At 41.9% G+C, this 27342-nt stretch overlaps 1 protein-coding gene across 1 annotated transcript in view; it reads right to left on the bottom strand.

The window, feature by feature from the left end:
- The window catches only part of LOC112111379 (carnitinyl-CoA dehydratase-like), a 36528-nt gene that overhangs the window by 6209 nt on the left and 2977 nt on the right, over positions 1-27342 (bottom strand). The window contains exons 2-5 of the mRNA XM_026660119.2: positions 26911-27078; positions 17243-17340; positions 13726-13870; positions 4000-4149 (exon numbers count right to left, since the gene is read on the bottom strand). Of these exons, the coding sequence (XP_026515904.1) occupies positions 4000-4149; positions 13726-13870; positions 17243-17340; positions 26911-27078 (561 nt within the window). The remainder of the gene's footprint in view (positions 1-3999; positions 4150-13725; positions 13871-17242; positions 17341-26910; positions 27079-27342) is intronic.

Genomic DNA, 27342 nt, shown 5'->3' with positions numbered 1-27342 from the left:
AAAAAACAAAAAAAAAAAAAAAAAAAAAAAAAAAAAAAAAAAGTCATTCCCAAAGCCCATTTAGATTTAAAAGTACATGTTGTAATCATTTTGCTAACTAGTCAGGAGAACAGGCTACAGTAAGCAGCAGTCATATCAGTTTAAGTTGAAGAGAAGCAGCTGCTACTGTGCATTAAACCAATTTCCAGGCCAATTCAAAATGAGGTAACTCAGTAGAGCGTCTTCCTTTTTCCCTCTACAGGAAATGTTAGAGACTGCTTAAAAAGGTTTTCTACATTTACCTTACGGGGGTAGTTCCCTATAATGGACAGAGGTTAACAGTAGAAACGGTTTTTTGTTTTGTTTTTGTTGTTTTTTACAGAATACACCCGTTATTGGAAGGAAACCTCTTAAAATCTATTTCCATGTTTTCAACTCTCTCTAAATTAACAAAAAAAATCCAGGTTATACTTCCTAAATTGAATAAAATTGATAAATAGCAGCAGCTGTCAGTTATGGAGAGCTTAAAGTTTTTAAAATGACAAAAAGCACACTTGTAACACAGGGCTTGTTTTCACTGCACTGTTAACTAGAGCTATAACTTGAGTGTTACCCAACAGACTCCACTGACCCCCAAAAGTCTCTAGCTTGAGTTAAATGGTACTTTAAACACGAGCTAGCTGGCCCATCAGTGCAACAGGATGAAGCCCAGATTCTGCTGCCACTCGAGCCAGTAGCACAGTGGGTATGCAGTCTATTTGTGCTGCTGATACAAGCACTGTGCGGAGCTCAAGAGTCATTTTGCAGTGTGAATGCTCTTTCTCCACTAGACTAACACGACGCGAGAGGAGTTAACTCCAGTGTAGATACCTCAAGCTAAGCCTGCAGTGTAGACAAGTCCACGAACATGCTACATGACTCTTAAAGGGTCTAGTCCTGGCCTCCACAGACCTCTCCATGTAAGCAGTATGGGAGGAGCCAGGCAGCTAAATTGCTATGGTCTCACTAGCTCTCAGTATCAAAGGAGAGAGGATAGCGCTTTCAAGGGTTGGAAATGGTAGGCATTCTGAAAGTATTAAATAGGAAAATAGGAAAGAGTTACATACATTAAACAAAACAAAAAAACCCAGAAAATAGGACTAGCTTAAAAACAAAGGCCCAGTTCTCCCAGGGTATGGGAATACTTTAGTTCAACTCCCCCAGTTCAAAATTGCCTTAAAACAAGTTTACTGGATCACATGAGGATACTCCCAGCTCAAGGGATCCTTAAGTGTTGGGGAACTACCATAGTAGCACCTATGCCACTCTCTCCTTGTGGATGTATGGTGAAAGTGGGTGTAGCTGGAGTGTCCTTGCACCCCAATAATATCTGGCTGACGTAATGGCCCCTTTGGGCTAATGCCTAATGGCCTAAGATACAAATTAGAGTGGTCTTCAGGCTGCTCTACCTTGTGCCTGGCACTCCACTGGAAAAAAGCTGCCCCAAGATCAAGCAACTGCAAGGTTGCTTAAAGCCACTTGGACACACACTTTCTTGAACTGCACTAAGTGTTCTCTGGCCAGACACCAGGGCATGGCCCTAATAAAGAAACTAACCAAGGGTTATAATATAAAACAAAAAGTCAGACAAACATACAAAAATCCAGTAAACTGTTAGAAACAAGTAAACAAAAATGCAAATCGGCATGAGTTAAAAAACAAAGGCAAATAAGCATGGCCGGCTCCAGGGTTTTTGCATCCCCAAGGGGCGGGGGGAAAAAAAAAAAAAAGCAGCAATCGGCAGCAATTCAGCCGTAGCTCCACCTTGCCACTTTCTTCTTCAGGGGCAGGTCCTTCCCTCCGAGAGGGACCAAGGGACCCGCCGCCGAAGAGCCCGACGTGCCACCCCTTCCCCTTGGCTGCCCCAAGCACCTGCTTGCTGAGCTGGTGCCTGGAGCCGGCCCTGCAAATAAGTAAAGGTTAAAAAAATAAAACCTACAAGGATTAAGAAAAGGGAACGCTAGAACTGGAAGAGGAAGTCTTGGGTTGTATGCCTCCTCCCACCACCCTTTTCTGTATATATGTATTTTGTCTATTAAGATTTCAGCCCTGCAAGGTGCTGAGTGAACTCAAAATCTGGTGAGCCCTAAAGGCCTGATCCTGGATATACTTACTATTAGGTATAGTGCTTATTTCCATGAGTGGCCCACCTGATTTCAATAAGCATTATACTTAGTAGTAAGCATTTGCAGGATCAAACCCTTGGACAGTAAACATCTGAACATTACATAATATTTACGCAATGCAACTAAGCTCATCTTTACTGGCGAGACAAGTATAAAACGATACTACAGTATGAGAAAAAATGAATTAAGGGAGTGGAGGGAATAAAGACAAGATCCTGAAAACCCTTGATCACTCACCGCTACTCCCATTTAAATCAGCGGGATCAGTTGCCCAAGGAAAGACTACTCATGTGAATAAGTGCTTGCAGATTTGGGCCCTGAGTGAGCTGCTGTTTGAGTTCTTTGGATTCTAGCTTAACAGAGTCGGAAAGCATTGCTTCTCTTGGGCCAGAGCTGTGATCCATGTTAGCATGGATCAAAAACACCACAGTTGACTGCAAAGGTTACCAGGGTTTTTGGCTAGCTTTTTATGACTGCACAGCAGCACCTTTCTTTTGAGTGGAAACATAACATTTAACTTGTAAAGGAAATCTTTCTAAACTAGATTCTTGCCTCAAGTAATTTTAGTTCTTCACAATATCTTTGTCTCTAGGCTTTGGAGAGATGGAGTAAGCACCTAATTAGTTAGAAAGGAAATAAAAAAACCTTCAAGGAACTGTACAGTGGCGGGACAAGACTGATTCACAAGCAGAGAAACTGGAACATATGCTTTTTTTAGTGTAAAAGCAAGTGCTACGTCTGACTTCCATTAGAAAAACTTCTATTCATTTCCCTTGCCCAAAATATAAGGAATCCCATTTCATTTTTTTAAACCATACAGCAACATTTGGAAAGTTTTGTTTCCCTCCATTTAAAACAAAATAAATTAATAAAATATGATGGCAGCCCATCAACTAATGTTCTAGTTTCAGCTGTGTGATGTTACAAAACATTTACAATAAAGGGAATGGATAATTGGATGATGTATTATTGTTAGCAGCCTGCTTTAAGATCTACTTTAAACATGAATAATAACTTAATAGCAGTGTACCAGTAAAAGCAAATGTGACGGATGTTGGATGTCCTCTCTGCAGTGTGTCAACCCTGTGCCAGATGTATATTTTAATTTATTATTTGTACCATGATAGCACCACAAGGCCCCTGCTTAGGGAGCAGGGCCCCATTGTTCTAGGCACTGTACAAATATATATTAAAACATGGTCCCTGACATAAGAACCTTTTAATTTTAATCATAACCAACCCAGGGGCATGTGCAGGACTTTAAATTTGACTGCTTTTGGAGAGGCACATTAAACACATACAAGTGAAAGGCTCATGTCACACACACACCCCTCAGATTTCTCAGGACACCTCTGGCAAGGAGGCAGCAGCACTCTCTGTGTCCCTGCAGCCTTGGGAGGGAGGAAGCAACAGGACTGCTGGCTGAGCTCCTCCTCCTCCCACCCCTACAGCTGCTGCTTCTCCTTCCCTGCTGCTGGAATCCCAGCACTGCCACCTGGTTTGCAGATCACCTGCTGAGGTGAGTCAGGGGATGGAGGCAGAGGCAACACCTGCGACTCCAGCACCAAGGAAGGAAAAGCAGCAGCTGTACAGGTGAGGGGAGGAGGAGGAGCTCAGTCAGCAGCCGCTGCTTCCTCCCTCCCCAGGCTGCAGGGACACATGGAAAATTTGGGGTGGGGGGCCATGCCCCTGCTTGCCCACTCTTGTGCACACCCCTGTAACCAATTCTGTTTATTACAAAAATCATGATTATTTTTGTGTTAACTAGTCTTCACAAAGACAGACATACAGATAATAACACTATCAAACAATTCACATTTAGACCCATTTCCTACACTGTTCATTAAACACTAACCTTGGCCATTGGGGACTATTCGATTGGCTAGCCCAAACTCATATGCTTCTTGTGCACCAACAGGACGCCCAGTTAGAATGAGATCTAAGGCTCGTGAGAGACCAATCAGTCGAGGTAGCCGTACAGTGCCACCATCAATCAATGGAACACCTGTGAAGACAAAAACCACAGGATTAAAAGAAAACCCAAATGTTTATATTTTAAAACAATTTTTTGGCCTAATCCTGCATGACTTTACTCAAGTGAGTATTCTAGACTGCTTATTTGCATTTAATTAATGTAACACAAAATAATATTTCATTAGTAAAGGTTTGCAGGATTCTCCCTTTAATTTCACAACTGAAAGACAGTTATCTAAAACTGTAAGTGCCATTTGATCTACCCTGAAAAGTGACTCTAAAAACAGCACTCTTGGCTTTCATGTTTTTTCCTTGACGATTTCTGTATCAAATGTGCTCACTTTACAAGTAAAAGGGTTTGGGTTTTTTTCCTATATGTCAGCTCTGCAAACTGCCTAGTCTCTGAGAATCAAGCTAGGCTCTTTCCTACTCTAGCTTCATCACTAATAAATATGCTTTTATAGACCAAATTATGCCCTCAGTGGCACCTGTGTAAACCCGGTGCCTTTCGTGAGTTTGCACAGTTGTTACTGGATGGGCCTCTAATTTAAGTCCTGATTGGACCATAATTTAGTAAACAGTTCGATTGATGAACAAGGAGTACAAAAATCCAGCTCATTCTGTTTTTGCTGTGTTGACTCTGCAGGGATCTCAGAAGTCAAAAGTAATATTTGTCACAGAACAAACGTGACTAAGCACAGGGAGCAGATTTACTTTTACAAGTCACTTTTCCGAACAGATCTGCACTTAAAGAAGTGATTTAATGTTGTTTACGTGTTTATTAGGGCTGGTCCACACTGGGGCGGGGGATCGATATAGGAAACGCAACTTCAGCTACGAGAATAGCGTAGCTGAAGTCGACGTTTCCTATATCGAACTAAAAGTACCTACTTCGGGTCCACGCGGCGCAGGCAGGCTCCCCCGTCGACAGCACTTCCTCCTCTCGGCGAGCAGGAGTTCCGCAGTCGACGGGGGAGCGCTTCTGGGATCGATCTATCGCATCCAGATGAGAAGCGATAAATCGATCCCAGAAGATCGATCTCCACCCGCCGAATTAGGCGGGTAGTGTGGACCAGCCCTTAGAAATGTGCTGATGTTGTCAGGACCAATTCCCAAAGACCAGCGTTGAAAGATTTGCTTTTATCCAGAAGCTGTGTGACTAAGGCCCAGATCTACAAAGGGATTTAGGTGTTATCACACTGAACTTCATAATCCCTAACTTTTAGGAAAAACCGCAGGACCCACACTACTATTTATAAAGCTGATTTAGGTGCCTAAGTTCTCTATACAATGAATAGGCAGAGACAGGTACCTAAGACGGAGATCCACAAAGCCAGCTAGGCAAGGAGCCGCTTAAGCTAGCCAACGCAACATGCTGACCAGAGCAGGGTGTGCTAAGCCCTCTCACAGAGAAAAGCGCCTAAGTCTGGGCTGCATTGGGTTCCTAGCTCTGCTTGCGATCCATGAACCACAGGAAGATAGGGGTTTGAATGCCTAAGTGCTGTGCAGGACCCAAAATAAAACATCGGGGGGCATTACCTCCATTATAACCTTTAGCCTAGTGGATAGAGTATTCACCCTGGATACGTGAAATCCCCAGTTCAAGTTCCTCCTCCCCCTGGATGTAGGATATTCTGAGGTGGGGGTTCCTTCACTCACCTACTGACCTTGTTCTACTTTAATTAAATATTAATTGGGTCAGCAAAAGCGTTGGAATGACTCTATAGCCTAGTGCACTCACCTGAAAGGTGTCAATCCCTGTTCAAATCTCTTCTTCCCCTCAGGAGGAGGTGGTATTTGAACCAGGGATCTTCTACATCCTGGGTGAATAGCCTAACCCTTAGGCTAAAGGTTGTAAGGGAGGGCGTCCCCACCCCCCTGCTGTTTTTTGTGAACTCCCGAGGGGCCCAATCCAGTAGGCAGCCTCTGAGCATTGCTACTGGATCAAGCCCCCAGATGTGACTTAGGCAGCCGAACACCTATCTTCCCTGGTTTGTGAATTGCTCTTGGGCTTAGGCAGGAGGTGGGCGTTCAGATGCCAAGAGCAAGGCTGCAGTGCACATGCAAAAAATTAGGTGCCAAGTCAATTTTTGCACCTACTGGGTTAGGGGGCAAGCAGGAGTTTTAGGGATCACAGTGGTGCCTAAAAACAGGACTTAGGCACCTAAGTACTTTCATGGATTGCACCATAAATAATTATACACTTTGCCCCAATATACAGAAACCTAGAACTAGATACAGTAAAAGCTTTGTTATCCAGCATGTTGGGGGGATGGGGGGGATGCCGGTAAGTCAAAAATTCCGGTTCACTAAGAGGGAGGGAATTTGGGTGTGGGAGGGGGCTGGGGGTTGGGGCACAGGATGGGGTGCAGGGTATAGGCTCTGGGAGGGAGTTTGGGTGCGGGAGGGGGCTCCGGGCAGGGGGTTGGGGCACAAGAGGGGTTTTGGGATGCCGGATCCAGGCGGTGCTCCCCTCGAGCAGCTCCCCGCAAGCGGCGACATGTCTCTGCTGCTCCTAGGCGGAGGCGCAACTAGGCAGCTCTGCACGCTACCTCCACCCGCAGACGTCGCCCCCATAGCTCCTACTGGCGGTGGTTCCCGGCCAACGGGAGCTGCGGCACCAGTGTTCGAGGCAGGGGCAGTGCACGGAGCCCCTGTGGCCAGTCCTCAGCCTAGGAGCAGCAGGGACATGTCGCTGCTTCCAGGGAGCCATGCAGAGCCAGGTAGGGAGCCTGCCGGCCCCGCACCAACCGGACTATAAACTGGACTTTCAATGAATATCAGAAATGCTGGTTTATAGAGCTTTCCGGTTGGTAAAGTGCCAGATAACACAGCTTTTACTGTACTCTGGATAGTTGCAAACAGAAAGCCACCCGCCACTCCAAAACTCCCAAATGCAGCTTGATTAGGAGGGTAATTATATATTGTTAGAATTGGAACGCTATTCATGTTCTTATAAGGCCCCTCCATCACCATTGTAACTGAGGCCTGGTCTACACTAAAAAGTTAGATTGACCCAGCTCCTTCACTCAGAGATGTGAAAAATCCACATCCCTGAGCGGCATAGTTAAGGCAACCTTACCTCCGGTCTACACAGCACTGGGTCAACAGAAGAATTCTTCGGTCAGCCTAGCTACCGCCTCTCGGGGAGGTGGATTAACTATGATGACGGGAGAACCCCTCCCATCAGCATAGGTAGTGTCTACACTGAAGTGCTGCAGCTGTGCCACTGTAGCATTTCAAGTGTAGACACTTCCTCAGTCTCACAAACATTAATGAAATTATCTTCACAACACCCGTGTGAAGTAGAGAAGTATTGTTATCTCTATTTTACAGATGGGGAACTGAGACACAGGAAGATTAAGTAGCTTGTCCGAGGTCACACAGGAAGTCTGTGGCAGAGTTAAGAATTGAACGCAGGTTCTCCGAATCCCACACCAGTGCCCTAACCATAAGTCTATTCTTCCTCCATAACCGGGTGCTCTCCCCTAACAGATTCAAGATGTAACAGGATGTAGCCATATGAATTTATTTCTATGAAAGGTTTTTAAATATTCACATTTAGCTCAGACATCACCACCATATTTCTTCATGGAGATGCTCTAAACTGGTTTAATAAAAATCAGTCATGATCTGAAATGAACTAAAAGGGAAATTTGTTCCCAGATCTTTACAGCTACCATGTGGATAAGTGGTCAGGATCAAAATATAGATTATATGACAACAGCAGCACATAACGCGGATTTTAAGAGTGGTGTCTTCTCTCCAAAGACACACCACCCACTCACTTAAAAAAAAAAAAAAAAGCAAAGCACCACATGAAGCACTGTGTTCTCGAGTATTTAAAATGGGCCAAACTACAATAAGCATAATACTGCAGCAGATGCTAAAGAAGCATGGTGCAAGTGTGTTGCATTCCCCAGACATTCTTAGCACTGCTTTTTCTCTCATAGCAAGGGTCAAACTATTAGGGTAAACCATGCTATTACAAACAGTAGTTTGCATGAACCTTGTTCAACAACTTGCTTTACAAATAGGCCTGCCTGTTGAATATACTAAAATGTCAACAGTGAAATCCACTGCTACTTCAGACAAACTACTAGGGCTGTGAAAATCCAGTTGCAGCACATCTGCTATCTGCAAGAATTTTAGCACAAGTTGTGCATGAGTCAACCAGAATTCAAGTAAGTGAGACCAGTAGAGTCACTGCAGCTGTTAAGGGCTGAAGCTTAGCATTCCCTCCCTGCCATACCCCCACAACTCAGAGGAACTTTCTAGAACAAATATCTTGCCATATTCCCCCTTCTTGATTGTAATAAGAAGTTATTACTTTGGAGGTATGTCTACACTGCACACTCCTTTCAGCTGCCTGTAGAGTACCTACACTACATTTCCCCTAGTACCGGTATAAATAGCAGCATAGACGGTGAGGCACTGCTTAGGTAAGTAAAGACGTGCCTGAACCCTGCGGGTATGTACCCTACAAGACTCACTTCATGCCCAAGCACTGCTTCCCTCATCTACTCTGCTATCTTTAGCAGTGCAGTGCCCTGCTGCTGGAGTCTTTCCCCAGAGCTTTTCCTCACTGCCTCCCCCTGGCTGAGCCTTTAATGGACATGTGTATCTACACTCCACAGCGTGGATGAACCTTGCTTTTCACTGCAGCATGTAGCTACACATACCCTATATGCTGCAGCAAGTGGTGTGCAAAGTAGACATAGACTGAGCATCTCAAAATATAGTTAAAAGACTTATAAAGTTTCCCATTAAATTCTTGAGATGGAAGGGACCTTCTTGAGAATAGGCTTTTAGTGGCATCTCATAAGTCATAAGTCTAGATATAGATTGGTAGAGGCTAAAAGTTACTATCGTTGTTGGTAGCCTCACTCCAGTTCCTGGCGAAAAGGTCTCCACATCCCAAAAACAGCGACCATGTTTTGCAGTCTTTGCAGAGAGGCCAAGGATCTGAATGGCCACGGAAACTCAACCACCCCAACATCAAAAAGTCTGGAAATCCAGTCAGTTCCCTGCTGCCACAGGATCTTTCAGCACTCACTAGCACATCACTCTAGTAAGGCACTAATCCTGCCAACAATTAGGCTACATCTACACTATAGCACTTACAGCAACGCAGCTGTGTTGTGGCCGAGATGCTCTAAGCCCACGAGCGAGAGCTCTCCTGTCAGCTTAATAACTCCTGCCTCCATGAGAGGCAGTAGCTATGTCGGTGGGAGAAGCTCTCCCGCCAACATAGCACTGTCTAGACAGCACTTAGGTCACTATAACTTACATCGCTCAGAGGTGGGAATAATCCACACCCCTGAGCAATGTAAGTTATACCGAAGTTCCCTGTAATGTAGACAAGGCCTTACTTTTGCTTAACTTTACTGCTATGGAGTAGTCTCATTGAAATCAACAGAACTGCTCTTGGTAGTAAAGTAAAGCACATGTAATTGTTTCCAGCAGCACAGTGTACGCCTCATCTGCCATTTTAACTTTGTAAACCCTTTTTAGGCATCTCCCCCGCTTCCCATGCCTAGAAAAAAGTGCCTCTCCTCAACAAGGCCAACAAAATAATATTTGGAAAAAAGATTTTATAAATTTATTTAAATTTCCCAGGAAAATCTCTTCCCAAGACTGATGTGGTATCTGAAATTTCGCGGCAATTGATTTGTTTGTTTCTTAAATAGGGCTTATAATGAGAAGCAAGCTTTCATCTTAACTATGGAGGAGCTATCATCATCCTTCATACTAACTAGAAAAATATTTCAAAGCTCTACTTCATGCCTTTATTCCACACTCCTCTATCTAAATACATTGAAAAAAAACTTACTTTATTAGGAGGAAAATGATAAAATCTTAAAATTTAACAATGTTTTATCAGCAGTAACTATAGTAGATATTTATAGCTTTATTAAAATTTAACATAATAATAATCATTCATAATTATTATTTACATAAATGAACATAAGAACAGAATAGCTATACTGGGTCAGACCAAAGGTCCATCTAGCCCAGTATCCTGTCTTCCGACAGTGACCAATGCCAGGTGCCCCAGAGGGAATGAACAGAACAGGTAATCATCAAGTGATCCATCCCCAGTTGCCCATTCCCAGCTTCTGGCAAACAGAGGCTGGGGACACCATCCCTGCCCATCCTGGCTAATAGCCATTGATAGACCTATCCTCCATGAATTTATCTAGTTCTTTTTTGAACCCTGTTATAGTCTTGGTCTTCACAACATCCTCTGACAGAGTTCCACAGGTTGACTGTGTGTTGTGTGACAAAATACTTCCTTTTGTTTTAAACCTGCTGCCTATTAATTTCATTTGGTGACCCCTAGTTCTTGTGTTATGAGGAAATAACATTTCCTTATTTACTTTCTCCACACCAGTCATGATTTTATAGACCTCTATCATATTCCCCCTTAGTTGTCTCTTTTCCAAGCTGAAAAGTCTCAATCTTATTAATCTCTCCTCATATGGCAGCCGTTCCATACCCCAATCATTTTTGTTGCCCTTTTCTGAACCTTTTCCAACTCCAATATATCTTTTTTGAGATGGGGCAACCACATCTGCATACGGTATTCAAGATGTGAGCCTACCATGGAGTTATATAGAGGCAACACAATATTTTCTATCTTATTATCTATCCCTTTCTTAATGATTCCCAACATTCTGTTAGCTTTTTTGACTGCTGCTACACATTGATTGGATGTTTGCAGAGAACTATCCACAATGACTCCAACATCTCTCTCGAGTGGTAACAGCTAATTTAGACCCCATCATTTTATATATATAGTTAGGATTATGTTTTCCAATGTGCATTACTTTGCATTTATCAACATTGAATTTCATGCCATTTTGTTGCCCAGTCACCCAGTTTTGTAAGATCCCTTTGTAGCTCTTTGCAGTCTGCTTTGGACTTAACTATCTTGAGTAGTTTTGTATCATCTGCAAATTTTGTCACCTCACTGTTTACCCCTTTTTCCAGATCATTTATGAATATGTTGAATAGGACTGGGCCCAGTACAGACCCCTGGAGGAGATCACTATCTATTTCTCTCCATTTTGAAAACTGACCATTTATTCCTACCCTTTGTTTCCTATCTTTTAACTAGTTACCAGTTCATTAGAGGACCTTCCCTCTTATCCCATGACAGCTAAGTACACTATATCCACTGGATCCCCCTTGTCCACATGCTTGCTGACCCCCTCAAAGAATTCTAGTAGATTGGTGAGGCATGATTTCCCTTTCTAAAAACCATGTTGAGTCTTCCCCAACAAATTATGTTCCTCTATGTGTCTGACAATTCTGTTCTTTACTATAGTTTCAACCAATTTGCCCAGCACTGAAGTCAGGCTTACCGGCCTGTAATTGCCGGGATCACCTCTGGAGCCCTTTAAAAAAATTGGTGTCAGATTAGCTATCCTCCAGTCATTTGGTACAGAAGCTGATTTAAATAATAGGATACAAACCACAGTTAGTAGTTCCACAATTTCACATTTGAGTTCCTTCAGAACTCGTGGGTGAATACTATCTGGTCCTAGTGACTTATTACTGTTTAGTTTATCAGTTTGTTCTAAAACCTCCTCTAATGATAACTCAATCTGGGACAGTTGCTCAGATTTTGTCACCTACAAAGAATGGCTCAGGTTTGGGAATTTCCCTCACATCCTCAGCAGTGAAGACTGAAGCAAAAATTCATTTAGTTTCTCCACAATGGCCTTATCGTCCTTGAGTGCTCCTTTAGCATCTCAATCATCCAGTGGCCCCACTGGTTGTTCAGCAGGGATCCTGCTTCTGATGTACTTAAAAATTTTTTTTGCTATTACTTTTTGAGTCTTTGGCTAGCTGTTCTTCAAATTCTTTTTTGGCCTTCCTAATTATATTTTTACACTTCACTTGCCAGAGTTTATGCTCCTTTCAATTTTCCTCACTAGAATTTAACTTCCACTTTCTAAAGGATGCCTTTTTGCCTCTCACTGCTTCTTTTACTTTGTTGGTTAGCCACGGTGGCACTTTTTTGATTCTTTTACTATGTTTTTTTAATTTGGGTATACATTTAAATTGAGCCTCTATTGTGGTGTCTTGAAAAAGTTTCCATGCAGCGTGCAGGGATTTCACCTTTTAGTTTCTGTTTAACTAACTTCCTCATTTTTGTGTTGTTCCCCTTTCTGAAATTAAATACTACTGTGTTGGGCCGCTGTGGTGTTTTCCCTGCTACAGGGATGTTAAATTTAATTATATTATGGTCACTATTACCAAGCAGTCCAGCTACATTCACCACTTGGACCAGATCTTTACATATGGTAGTAGTGTTGTAAATTAGCTAATGAACTGTTTAATTTACCAAAACTTTTCATCTTTTTCAATTTTGAAAGAATGAGAAGAATAATAAAAGGACAGCAAGATACCATGCACCCAAAAATGGGAAAATTTATATATAAAATAATAGCTTCCAGTCTGTATACAGCATCTGTTACTTGAATTTGAAGACAATATCTGTACAATTGATCACAATGTATATGTTTATTAGCAGTAAATGCCAAACTGTACAAATTGTTATTAATTATCCCTGGATAGCAAATAAGATGAAAATAAAACATAATAGCAACTTTGGACCAAATTTTTAAAAGGTATTTAGGCACTTTACTCCCACTGAAATCATTTCAGAAATCAATTTTATTTCAGTGGGAGCCAGGCTCCTAAATATATTTAAAAATCTAGCCCTTACTGACAATTTCAATTACACTGCAAGGACTATTTAATATAGTTTCCTTGCACCTGCTGTGGCACTTCAGTGTAGACCAGGGGTAGGCAAACTATGGCCCGTGTGCCACATCCGGCCCGCCAGCCGATTTAATCCGGCCCTCGAGCTCCCGCTTGGGAGCGGGGTCTGCAGCTTGCCCCGCTCCACACGCTCCAGCTCTCCGGCTGGCTGCTCCACGCACATGCGCTCCAGCTCTCTGGGGGCCACTCCGCGCACATGTGCTGCGGCTCCGCGCAGCTCCTGGAAGCAGCGGCATGTCCCCCCTCCAGCTCCTATGCGTAGGGGCAGTCAGGGGGCTCCGCACGCTGCCCCTGCCCCAAGCACCGCCCCTTCCAGTTCCCATTGGCCGGGGGCTCCCATCAGTGTAGGTAATCCACCTCCCCAAGAGACAGTAGCTAGGTTAATGGAAGAATTCTTCTGTCGGCCTAGTACCGTCTATGCGGGGGGTTAGGTTGGCTTAACTACGTCACTCAGGAATGTGGATTTGTCACACCCCTAAGCAGCGTAGCTATGGCAATGTAAGTTCCCAGTGTAGATGAGCCCTTAGTTGGCTAACAGTTTTCTAATTTCCAAACTTGCCTGTAACATCTGGCTATAAAGAAAGCAGGCAAAGAGAAAGAGACCCCAAGGGATCAGGGCCCAATTATCAGATCAATCTGTAACCATGTGCTTGCAAACTGTGTGCATACAAACCAGAAAATTGTGGGTCTATGTACCCAATTCACATATACAGATATAGGTTTCACACTTGCAAGAACTGGGAGTGCAATTCTAAAGGCATTTTTTAAAATCTGGTCTCTGCTATCTCGGTAGAGATTTTGTATGAAAACATACCAAAGCGTCTGCAGAACACTCCAAAAATGGCACTCTGCTCCACAACACGCAGGTCAGCCAAAAGAGAGAGCTCAAGACCCCCAGCCACTGCATATCCACTTACTGCAGCAATCACTGGTTTGGAAAACTTTATTCGGGAAGGACCCTATCAAAATAAAAGATATATTAATACATTCATACCACAGTGTACATACCAAAGACCCAATCCTGCAAACACTGTTGGATGTACTGCTTAATATAGGATGAAGGTTTATTGACTTCAGCAGGACTATGCTTTGTAATAAGCGTTTACAGGATTGGGCCATATCTAGGATGGTTGCAACCAGCACATCAGCTAATGCACCCATATATACTAACTTCAATTTATTATCTTGGTTTTGCTGTGATCAATTTACATTTTTATGATTACGGTCTACTCAGTTTACTCAGGATTGCTTTACTGGGATATATCCCTGGGTACCTAATTAGCCTAATGATTGCTGTTTAATCAGGACAGCAGTAGGAAAAATTAATAAGACATTTGTCCAGTGCCAGTGAGTTAAAGCAAATGTTCACAGTAGTGAAATTCTAAGCTGCAGTCACAGAAGTTGTCCTGTATAGATTATGTAAAGATGCAAACCAAATGATGACCTTAGATACATCTGTACAACTCCATGGTCTTCCAAACTTTACTTTAAATTTGAGCTTATACCACTGAGGCATAATCTGAAGGCAAAAAGGTTATACAGGTGCAGCCAAGGGCACAATTTGGCTAACAGAACCTTTATTACTGGTTATGATGTGCAAGGCAGAAAGAACCCAGTTACACTTTCAGAGCCCATGTTGAATTTTTAGGGCTGACAGTAAGAAAGACATTTTACTTGTCAGCTGAGCAAGTTTTGATATCAGGGAGACAGTACACATGGAAGGAAGGAAATTCACTTTTTAAAGAAGGCATTTCATCCTTGATTTGTTTCCAATGTGTTCAAATTTCACGGTACACACTGCAATCATATAATATTTGAATGCCATAATTATGCATATTAGGACTGTATTATGGATCAAGCATCAGTAATTTAGAGAAGTAGTCAGTATGCTAACAGACCAAATGTATCCCACAGCTGTTAGCATTAATACAAAGGCATGCCTCTGAGAGACTATTGGGCTCAGCAAGTGAAAGACAGAGGACTGCATACTGTGACCCATAGCTTCTGTGGCTGTCTTTTAAAAACATGTTGCACTTAAACCACATCTTTCGTCAGAGGACCTCAAACTACTTTAGAAGGGCTAATAAGTTTTGTTATTTATATTATAAAGATGGAAAAATTGAGGCACAGTTAAATAAGCTATTCACCCACTCAAATTACTACTCTTTCATGAACACAACAATTCAAACAGCAGGATTATTTTGTTTGTATATGTTGAGTCTCAGACAAGATTCTCAAGAAGACTCTAGAATAACAACTTTCAGGAAGAAAAGATTTCATTCTATTTGAGTTATACACCCTCATCTGTCAAAATGCTAAATAAATTTACAGATATGAGAAGCAGCAGCAAACTTCAGACAGGAATGTGCACTACTCTATCCAGTGAGACTGATATCTTGATTTCGTCTCAACCAGAGAAGCCTAGTAACTTTATTGACCCTCACACTACCTAAGATAAGAACAAAACTGACTCAATATATGGTGAATGAATTCTGATACCCAAATAACTAATTCAACATTTTGTTTTCTGAGACTACGGATTTTATCAACACATCACCATTAATGTACTTCTGGCGAATGTGCTGTATATGGAAACACATACCGTATATACTCGTTCATAAGCCGAATTTATTTAGTAAAAAAGGGAAGCACCAGAGAAGGGGGTCGGCTTATGAACAGGTATAGAGAGGGAGAGGTGGGACACAGCCCCTCCTCCCACCATAGGGAGCAAGGAGAGGCAGCAGAGCCAGAAGGGAAGAGGCGGGGCCAGAGTCTCTCCACTTCTGGCCACGCCCAGCCTTAGAAGCAGCTGCAGCTCCCGGGCTGGCAGGCTGCAGACGTGCTGCTCGGCCCTGCCCCCCAGGGCAGGCTGTGGACGTGCCGCCCGGCCCGCTGGAGCATGCTGAGGCCGTGCCACCGGGCCCAGCCCCTGGAACATGCTGCGGCCGCACCGCCCGGCCAGGCCAGAGACATCCTCCCCTGGCCCTCCCCAGATAAGGTGGGAAGGGATGGGATGGGGATAGTGTGGGGGTCCCGGACTAGGGGTGGCGTCATGTGGGGGATGGTCACAGGGGTTATTCCCCTGATCCCCAGCTTCCTCCCCCCCAAAAAAACCCACAAAAAACATTTCCCCACCAGTTGCTGTTCCGGCCCGTCAGGGTAAGCAGCTGGTGCACCGGGACACTTTGTTTACTTAGGTTTACCTCCGTGCCTGTGGACGCTCGATGTAAACAAACCATCTTGGCCCACCAGTGGCTTATCCTGATGGCCCAGGAGCTAAAGTTGCTACCCCTGAATTATAGGGTTGGCTTATGAATAGGTCATAAAATTTTTCCATTTTTACTTATCCATTTTGGGGGGGTCGGCTTATAAACGAACTGGCTTATGATCGAGTATATATGGTAAATCTCTCAGTGCCCATATAAAGTGATGTTCAAAGCATTGAGCACAGCCATCTAACATAGTGAAAATAAAACACTTACCTAACACATCCACCTTACAAGTGGTCCATCTCTAGCAAACTTCCCAGGTGAACCTGAAGTTCTTATGTTTTCGTATGTACCACTCCCCCACCACCAGCCACAGCAAATACGAATATAAAGATACTCATTTTTAGAAGGCAGAATGATTATGAAGTCAGAAGAATCTGTCTGTTTCTGAGCAAAACGGTGAACTCCTGCACCAGTCTTCATGGTAGAGATACCATGCAAATGGAGAATGACTGGGATCATATTAACATTGGTGAAAATCCAGCTTTCCAGACATGAATCAAGTACCTACATATGACACTGGGCCAAAGTTTTCTTTACCATTCAACTTAAAGAAAACATGTTTGATATACCATGCTGGAAAATAGTTAATAGTAGATCTTTGGATCCTGTCTATCCCTCAACAGTCTCTGCCTACTATATTTTCATTTGAACTACAAATGACCCTGTGCACATAATCATGTAATTCATATTTATATAAACAGAGGGTATAGTACATATAATTTCCAAGATGTCTGGGAGGTGATGCATCATAACTAAACTCCTACTTTTCCTTTGGGGAAACAATCCCATTTGATTTTAGTTAACTTCAAAGAAGACAAGTATTTTTTCCCCTTTTTGTGTCTGCAAGTTAACAGAAATTTGTCACTTGTTTCCATAAATCAAGATTTTAAAGTTTTCTTGTCTGTTAAAAACAAAACAGCTGCCTCTCACACATATAGCAAAACAACTGAAACACAATGATATGGTCCTGCAGCAATTTCAAGCCACGAAAATTGACTTTAGTTTCACTGAATTGCAAAAACTTCTCCATGCTGCACAGTTCTGTTTCCAAGTACGTACCATGGGACCAGGACCTTTGGTGACATCTTGTTCCAATTTTATTGAGGTTGGGTTGTGGGCCAGCTCTTTCAAATCATAACCAGCGCAGAAATTACCTCCTACAAAACACCGCAAAAATTAGACTCCGCAGTGATGAATTCAGGAAAGCATCAGTGTGGGGTCAGTGGAGCTCCAAATATTCACATTTTTTCCTTGAGGTTTGTCCAAGAGCTGCTTTTGGGGTGGCTCAAGGGACCATTTTCTTTTATTCAGAAGCTTATTTCACCCTGAAAGCCTTGCTAAAAGTCTGCATCAGACAATTTTTACACACATCTAAGGAACAGCTCTGGATCAGAAAATGTATACATAAATCTCAGACAAACATCATTTCTATATTTCTGTCCATCCGTTTAGCGACAGCAGCATTTCGCTACAACTTTCAAATGGGATTATTGATAGTGAAAGTGTAGTCACACCTACTGTTAAAGGTGCATGAAAATTTCCATTCTCAAGGGGTCATTTTCAGCTCCCTACCCAGTGAAGCTGGTTTCTGGGTACATTATGCCAGCCCAAAGTGGCGAATAATGTATAGTAGATCCATCCAGTTTTATGAGAGACACTTAGGCCCAGATCCAAAAAGATATTTAGCTCCTTAACTTCCACTGATTTCAATGGAAGTTGGGAGCCTAAATAGCTTTCTGGATCTAGGTTCTTCATTTATTCTACCTTTAATTTTTTCTGATTCATTTTGAAGTTAATATTGTTGTCAGGACTTAATGGAGTCCTGGTCCATGACTAGGGCTCATATATCCTGGGGTGGTAGAAAAAATAATAATTATTGTTATTATTACAGACATAGGGCCAGATCTTCAGCTGACACAAATTGGTATAGCTTAATTGAAATCAGTATACTTGTACCAATTTACACCAGCTGAAGATCTGACATAAATTTTAATGATATCTCAACAGGAAGTAGCTCTTCCATTAGACCTGTCTTTTTCAGTTGTATAAAGGTAAGTCAATGAAGACAAAGGATCTGATTCTCATTTATACTAATGTCCCTTTTCATCACACGGGCAGCACAAAAGGGCCTTGAAGTGGGTGTAAAGCATATCTAAGATGGCAGAAGAAAAAAGTTGTATGATAGTCTGAGAAATTTGCTAAACAATGTAAGGCCCAACAGTACCCACTGCCTGAAAGGCTACAACATGCCAAATGTGTCCATAAGATTGTCTTTTTAAAAGTACATTGAACTATTTGTTTGAAAGCTAGTGGCGGTCATATTTTAAAACATTAACATGCACAAAAGGAGGCAGAGTAAAAAATTGTCCAGGCAACCTTAATTTTACCATCTCACGACCTGAGTGCTTCCCTTTAGGCTCTCAACATTCTTTTAATGTCATTGTTTCTATTGACTACAGCTCAACCGGGTACTGTTGAGTCACATCACTAATGAGGGGGAAAGACTTCTTAGTAGTAATGTATATGGTTTATTTCCTCCATAGAGGCACATTATTTGGATAAGCACATGTATCGATACATTAGATGTGGGATCCATGAAACAGACTTAGAAAGCTTTAGTGTGCATTTCAACAACCATCCCAAGCAAACAGTTCTTTTTCAAGTATTGGGCTATCGCCACCAACTCAGGACCATATCCTCATCCGGTCCTCCATTAACGTCAATGGAGCTACATCAATATTCAGCAGTTGAGGATCTGGCCCTCAGGTTTGTGGACTGAGATTTGAATTTAAGATCTGAAGTAACGAGGAGGAGGAGGGAGACTATGAGCGTGTGGAGAAGATAAACTTGTCAGAGAACTTCATTTACTGATAAATCAGCCTGTTTTCTCTTTAATGGGATCAATTCCACAGATTCCATCTGTTATCAACAGTAAAGCAACACAGTGAGAGAATGGACACAGATGTTCTGAATTGCTCTGTAGAAGAAAGTGTCCATGCCAGGCAGCAATGCTTACAGAAAGCAGAAAGGAGGAGTTTAGGTAGCAGGTCTCCTGATTCAAAGTGGCTATGAAAATTCAAATAATAAATAACAACAATAGTAAGAGAGATGACATCTCACATGAACAGCAGACCACAATTTGGGAATGTAGGCTACAAATAGCAGATCCAATTGATGAAAAAAGAACAGGTTTAGGGTGAGGCTGAAGTCTCTTTTTATTTTATGAAGAATGACTTCACCAATGGACAAATGATGTCAGGGAAAGAAAGCAGATAAAGGGCTTAATTGTGCCTTATCGGGGAGGGCACTGCAGAGCCACACTGCCCCAGAGAGAACACTCGAGAGGCATTCTGCCTCAGAGAAAACATTCTTCCTGTGTGTACAGAGATAGCATGTATGCTGCTATACACACTATCGGGAGCTCCCCTAGTCAGTGTGCAGGGATACAGTCATGATCCTGCCTAGTCCCTGTACCTTCTGGGACAGCATGTACACTGCAAGTAAGGATGGAGCAATCTTATCACTCCCCTATGTACAGGGAGTGCAATTTAGGTTGGGCCTTGCCAGGGTAGTGGAAGAATGGGGAGAGGATATTTGTGGCCTCACCCACACTGTGCACTCACATAAAGCTGGGCAGAATTTGCCCTTTAATTTTGAGATGATTTTGTTGGAACTCCAAAACCTCCTTGGTAAAGAATCTGGAAGGAAGAGAGAAAAAAAAATAAGAAATAGTGTCACGATCTCTTGATAACATGCAATAATCTAATTGAACAAGATGAACTAAGGTAGCGTTTTCCTTACAAGAAAGGCTGCATGACAGCAGTTAACGCAGAAGCCTGAAAGGAGGAAAATATAGTAACTCAGGATGAAAGTGAGTTCTCAAGGAAGGGTTAGACACCTGACCAATAAATGAATATGGAGAAGCTCTCTCATGAAAGTTACTGTGAGATACGAGAAAGGAGCAGTCACTGAATGTGGAAAGCCAACAACTACTGTAGAAATACATATTGCTACTCAAAATCCAGACTGAGCTACGGTTAGAAGATAACTAAGAATGACATTTTCATAAGTGCTAAATTCACCTAGGAGTTACACAACACACTGACACAAAATTAAACTCTCTTCATTCAAGTGAATGAGATGAAGGAAATATCAAGTCTAGAAATCTAAAAGAAATCCATGTCAGAAAATGAACTCTTGGGAGAAAAGTTTCATACAGGTTTGAATCAAACAATCCATGTTCCGGTTAAGGAAATCTCCCAAATCACGGCTGTAAAAGCATGACCCTGAGTATGAATTAAAGCCCTTTCTGCAAAAGCCAGATAACAGTGTTTAACAGCTGTGGTTAAGCAGGTCTTAAAAATGGTTGTGGCTGAACTAGGCTATAAGCCAGTTTGGCCAGCCAGTGTGGACTGGACCCAATTATACTAAAACTAGGTTAAAACACATGTTCTAGCCACAACCTCTAAACTTTCTGTAAGATTCCTCCAAGGGATGCTACAAAACCAATTTCTGTTTTATGTTCCAAATCATTAGTCAATGTAATAACATGTAATAGTGGGTATTAAATACTCTTAACATAAACCAAATGAGTGTCATTAGCTCTCCAACACTTTCCAATAAAATAGTTTATGTGAAGCTGTGTAAGTTAAGAATCTCCATGACAATTTTCAAAACACATTTAATATTGGGGAGATGAAGGATGAAGATAAATAAGTGCAAAGTAATTTTGTTTTGAAAATTAACCTCTGTTAATGGGTATGAGGAACAAGAACAACTCTGCTATTAATGCTGAAAGAGACTCTGAAAGGTCTCCCAAGATTGTCTCCCAAGACAAAATCATTTGTGAATGAGACACAAGGACAGCTTTCTGCAGTGCAGTATGACACAAGTTATTGCACTCAGAGGTATATTAATACAGTAGTGTTTACAGTTTAGTAGTGTAGTCCTGTTTGCATCTCAGTTTTCAAACAAACAAGAGAAAACATCAAGTTACTTCAGAATACACCATCAGCTTTTACCTATCGCAGATCAAAGTTCTTTGGGGGAAAGAAAGGGCGACACTGGTGGTGTTCACTATTCCAGAAATGGACTTTAAAGAAAAAAAATCTCTACCCTGCACCAATTCTCCTGGTCTTAGTTCTATTGGGGCAAGGGCGGGAGGAAGAAGAAGATTCTCTCACAGCTGTGAGCAGCAACTAAACTACTTCATGCCCACCACTGCAATCTCAAAGCTACAATCTCTGCAGCACAAACTCCCTTAAGAAGGCCCAGTAGATCCGTGTAGCCAGGGATCAACTAGCAAACCTCCTACTCCTCCCCTGTGCGCTGGGGCACAGTGTGCTTCCAGGAAGATTGGCTTTGTAAGGCACAAGAGGTTCACGCCCATGTCATGGAGCCCAGCCCCACTCCAGCCCTGGGGAACCACGCAAGTCCCATGCAGGCAGGCCACTCCAGCTCCTCAAAGGAGTGTGTGGGGAAGAATCTGCCTTTATGTCACCTAATACAATACACATTATTCCTATATTTAAATCTGAGGTTCTATGAAGAGCAGCAAGGCCACCTAATCTCACATAGGTGCCCGGAGGCCACAAGTTGTATGTTTACAACCATTTGGGCTATGGCAAGACTAGACAGCGGTATCATATGCTGGCTGAGATTATGAAACAGCTTCTTAAAAAGTAAACATAGAAATAAAAATCTTTTGATGGTGAAAGAAAATGAAGAGATTGGTCTTTTGGCGCTGACGATCCTGGTCTAATATCAGCATTGCACTGACTTTTTAGTAACCCTCCATATTCTCTTCCTTTGCGGATGCCAATTTTATGATTAAACACTGAATAAAGGCTGCATTCTATAAGGATGTGTCATTTAAAAGAAAGTGAAGACAAAGTAAACAAGAATTCACTTCCAGGGTTCTCACTGCTGCATGCCAAAAACCTATTCGCCCTTCCACCCCCTCCACTTCTTTATCACTGAAAGTGTGCCTCCTCCACACAGCTACCCGCAGCGGAAAGAGGGAATTCAGACCATTTCTTGCATGACTGCGGTATCGTTACTGCAGAGTGCTGGAAGCAGTAGAAAGCATTGCTGCTTGCTGCTCCACCACAATGAAAATCAAAACATTGCAGCCCACCACATTTACTTTAATATTCAACTATACGACGGACAGAAATCCCTTGCTGTCTCTAAAACATAAAAGGCCACAGAGCAAGAACCTCCCTGATACAGTTTAACAGATGGAACCACTGTACGAGGCTGCAAAATTCAATGTTCTAATTCTCTCTGTTAAGTCAGTTAGGGTGGCATAAATAACCCCTGCATATGTGCCGGAGATGTAAAGCTCTGAAATATAGACACAACTTTCCTTTTTTTAGTCTACAACACTTCTGTAAATTTCCCAGGACTTCAGTAATACCACTGACTCCAGCCTAGCACCTCTTTTATATTTGAATAAGAACTGTCATGTATTAGCATTGTTAGCATGTATTCTGTATGTATTAAGTATTATGAAGCCGAATGACCATCAGTCTGGAGACGGGGGGACGGGGGTGGGAACAGGGGGGACAAAAAACACCCTAAGGTGAAGTTTTCAAAAGTGACTTGTGATTCTGGGTGCCTCAATTTTGGGTGCCTGACTTGCAATACTTTAAAGGGGCCTGATTTTCAGAAAGTGGGCTCAGCACTTTCTGAAAGCTAAGTCCCTTTATGGTATCTCAATTTTGGGCACCTGAAGTTTGAAGCACCAACAATAATAATAATCACAAGTCACTTTTAAAAATCTTGTCTTTTCAGAAGACACCAGAAAGACAAGAACATAACATAAGAATGGCCGTACCGGGTCAGACCAAAGGTCCATCTAGCCCAGTATCCTGTCTACCGACAGTGGCCAATGCCAGGTGCCCCAGAGGGAGTGGACCAACAGGCAATGATCAAGTGATCTCTCTCCTGCCATCCATCTCCATCCTCTGACAAACAGAGGCTAGGGACACCATTCCTTACCCATCCTGGCTAATAGCTATTAATGGACTTAACCACCATGAATTTATCCAGTTCTCTTTTAAACAGACCAAGGAATATAAGTGTTTGCCTGTAATACATGGCAGTGCCCAGTGATAGGACAGTCATTGCTTTTGTGCTGATAGTTGGTTTGGGAGTTAGGATGCTGAGTGAAAGGAATCATATAAAGGCAGACTGAGAAGTGAGAAGAGTGAGGCTAGAGAAACTATGAGATGTATGAACAGAGCCAATAAACCAAAGCCATACCCGCTGTAACTCTACTGAAATCAGTGAAGTTACACCAGGGGTGAATTTGGCTCAGTGAGTTTTTCTTGTAGTGAATAAGAGAGAGTTTTCTTGTAAAATGGGTAAGTGAGTCTGTTCTTGCTGAACCATACACACCTAAGAGCTCAATCATTACATACACTGGCATAAATTAAATAAATACCACAGAGAAGGCCACAAGTGCAGTTGCCTTCCGGGATAACTCATTCCCGGAAGACTGAGTGTCACTGATTAAAAACTTAGTGGATCTGGGCCAGAGATGAGAGATTAAGTTAAAGAAAATACAAACTAATTAACTCAGCCAGCTAAATCCTATTATAGGCCCATGTCAAAGTCAAGGCTGGTCTAGGAAACTACCTGCTTGGTTTGGAAAAGTGTAGCAATCTCCACACACAAAACTCTAATGGCAGGTTGGGTATCTGACCTGTTCCTCCCCTGAGAAAAATAAATGTCTTCTCTCAAAAATGAGACACTGTTTTTATTTGGCCTTTTTTCCAGTTTAAAAACAAACAGGCCTTACTTGTTGGGCCTGTATTTTAAAGTGTTTTGTGGGTTTTGTTTTTGTTTTTTAAAAGAAACACAACCTAGAAATGAATTAATTTGCATCAATGACATCTAAAAATCTCACAATTTAAATGGTTACAACTTTAGAGCCTTGGGTACTGAGCTATTTATATAATAAGATACACATGCATGTGTATATTTTAACTAAAATAATTAAACTGGAGCAAAATATAGATCTCCAAACATAGTGGTGATAAAAGCATCTCTGACTACTGAGAGCTATCAAGGCAGGCCAGGGAATAGGGAATTAGAGGAACGCACAAAAAGTTATTAAAATAATAGGAGCAATTAGTTATAAATACTGATCCTGCAGAAGTAAATGGGAAGTGACTTAGCCAGGATTTGACCCTGCAAAGTAAACTGTCTTTAAACTGGTGTGGCAGTCACTGCTGGAATTGCTACTAAATGTTCTGACTGTAAACAACTAACATGCTATTTCCACCATGAATGTGAATGTTTTCCTCCTCTCTGGATAATGACAAGACAGCTACTTCTAATTAAAGTTTAGCAATGTGTCTCTTCTTATTTTGCTACCTCCATCTGACAATTCACACAAGTACTTTCATATACTCTTTGAAGTTTAAGGTGGGGTTGTTTTTTTCCAAGTGCTGGATTTTATGTCTCAGTCATCCTAAATTCAACTGCAGTGCTTCCAAGATAAATGAATAAAGCAAGAAAAAACTGCACATGCATCTTAAATAATATGCATGTTCTCATTTCCTGTTTTGATTTTCAAATACATGTTCCTTGTCTTACTCTCATCCGTGGGCACAATAAGTCATTTGTATTGGACAAAATAAGTCATCGGGGGTTTTTTTTGTCACCTAGAGTAGAATAATCTCAAATATAAAAGATTTCTCAAAAGTCACACAGCACCTGAGCAGTATAATTACAGTAAAAAACCTCCAACAGCCAGATTCTCAGTTAATGAAAATCAATGGAGCTATGTTGATTTATACCAGCTGGGTATCTGACCCTCAAGCATAATTGTCATGATACTATACATATTTCAAAGAACAAAAACAGGAATTTGTCTCTAGAGTTTCTTACTAGCTTATAAACAACTATTACTCAAGGACACATTTTACAACAAGCATCAAATGAATTCAGTTAGTTGTATCTAAAATATTTTACCTCTTCATAACTTTAAGTTCAGTGTATAAGTGAACATGTACATTGACACAGTCAAGAAAGCATGAGTAAAAAAGCCTAGCAGCATCTGGGAACAGCTGCTATTTTGCTGAAAAGGCAGCAATATAAACAGTGATGTTTATTAGAGAAAAGAGACTCTGACCAAAATCAGGTTATAATTAACCACTTCACTGCCTGTGAAGGTATACCACTGCCAAAATGTTCAACAGTGGTCATTTATTTTGGGTTCCTCCATTTTTGAATGCCAAGCCTGAGACAACTTCGGACTGATTTTCCAAAGTGTTGAGCACTCACAGCTCCTCTGGAAGTCAGCATGAGCATCAGAGGTGTGAGCAGCACCTCTGAAGTTCATGACCAACATGTCTCAAGCTGGGCACACAAAATATGAGGCATCCAAAAATCAGTGTTCACTTCACTGTCTGTGAAAGTATAGCATGAGTCCTCCTCTCCCCCCCCAATTTTTTTTTTCATACTTGTGAGTCTGTAGGAGCAGGACCCTAATTAACTTTGATCCTGCAAACATTTTACATACAAGTTATTCATGGGCATAAAGTTACTCACGTGTGCAAGTGTTTGCAGAATCATGCTTTTGGATGTAAATCATACTTCACTATTCATTTATTCAGTCGTGTGTTTAGATTGATAAGAAGACATGCATGGGTTAAATAAACCCAAAAAGGCTTTTTCACCACCTACTGTTCAAACAAGGTAGAGCCGTGTACCAGACCTCTCTGTAGAAATGAATACATTCCATTTTTTTTAGAACTGTAGAAGAATAATCTCAGGAGGAAGAGAATAGCCTTGTGACAGTTCGGGGAATATGTTTGGATCAACATATAAATCCCTAATATCATTTATGGTTGTAACAGCCATTGTGAATTAGATCATTCATTTGGTGGCAGGGACCTGGCATGTAGTGAACAAACTATGTCTGGAGAAGTAAAATAGGGCCATCAACAACTGAATAGCTTTGCCCTGAATGGCCAATGGAGGTTGTTACAAGCAGAACCACTGAGTTTTAAAAACTCTTTGCCTAGCAAGCCTTGGGGGATTGGGGCATAGAAAATCCCTGGCACAAGGACAGAAAAAGAAAAGATGTTACAGACTGCTTTTTAAAAAGAGATGAGCACTTTGGGCAAGACAGTCAGCCTGTCACAAGAAATAGAGGACACAGCTGGAGAAGTGGGCACAGAACGGGCTTTCCCTTCCCCCAAAGAAACTGACCAAAACCCTAAAAACTCTCAGAAGCAGTGAGGACTCTGGCCTCTGGGGTGGCAGGAGAGGAATTTCATTCATGTGTTTATTGTTTTGCCTACATCTGTAATTCTGCTGTGCTGTCTATGAGTAAAGTATATGTGTTTAAGAAGTTCCTTTATAAAGTCTGTGTTCCCTACTTTAAATGACATGTGTCCCCAAAGAGTTAAACTATAAACTAGAGCTATGAGGAAACCATGCACAGACAGCAGGGGAGTTTCAGCACTGGTCTTGAGGCTGAGGGCAACTACACTGAGGAGTCCCACATCCCAAGAAGAGGGCCAGACAGGGAGTCTGCATGCCAGGAGCATGCCCTAGAGGCTCAGTCAGACAGTGACTGGACTCTATCCAGACCCAGATGGCTGGAAAGCAAGTTGGATTCAAATGTTGGGTCTAATTATAACAGCCTGGTGACCACCCGCTGAGGGGGTTGGAGGAGGGAGGGTTCCAGCCAAGGCTATAACAAATCTCACCTATTCCATGAAGTACAGCGACAGTTAGTGAGGTATCATCTTCAAATGAGGTGAATGCCTGCAGAAGCATTGCTGCAGTCTCCTGATTCACAGCATTCCTGGCTTCTGGCCTGTTAATCCCAATTGTCATGATGGTTCCATGTCTTTCAGTGACTACATTCTTCTTCCCTGCGTGGGGGAGAAGAAAAACAATCAGCGTAAAAGTGTACTTACATTCTTTTTAGTAAGTCATTAATATATTAAAAAAGGGATCTGAAAGGCTTAAAATGTTATTATTATTAGACGACAGAGATGTTTAAAATAAACAGAGGTAAATCCAACATATTATTTTTACCACTTACATCATTCCTTCATGAACATTTTTAAACATTTTAATATACAGTATCTTTGCCAAGCTTGTATTTAAGCAACAGTAAATAAGGACAGAAGATA

This window comes from Terrapene carolina, unplaced genomic scaffold (assembly GCF_002925995.2).
Source record: "Terrapene carolina triunguis isolate 2854851 unplaced genomic scaffold, T_m_triunguis-2.0 Scaffold58, whole genome shotgun sequence".
NCBI lineage: Eukaryota > Metazoa > Chordata > Testudines > Emydidae > Terrapene > Terrapene triunguis.
Note: the sequence above shows the minus strand (reverse complement) of the source record. Positions and strands in the feature narration are given on the sequence as shown.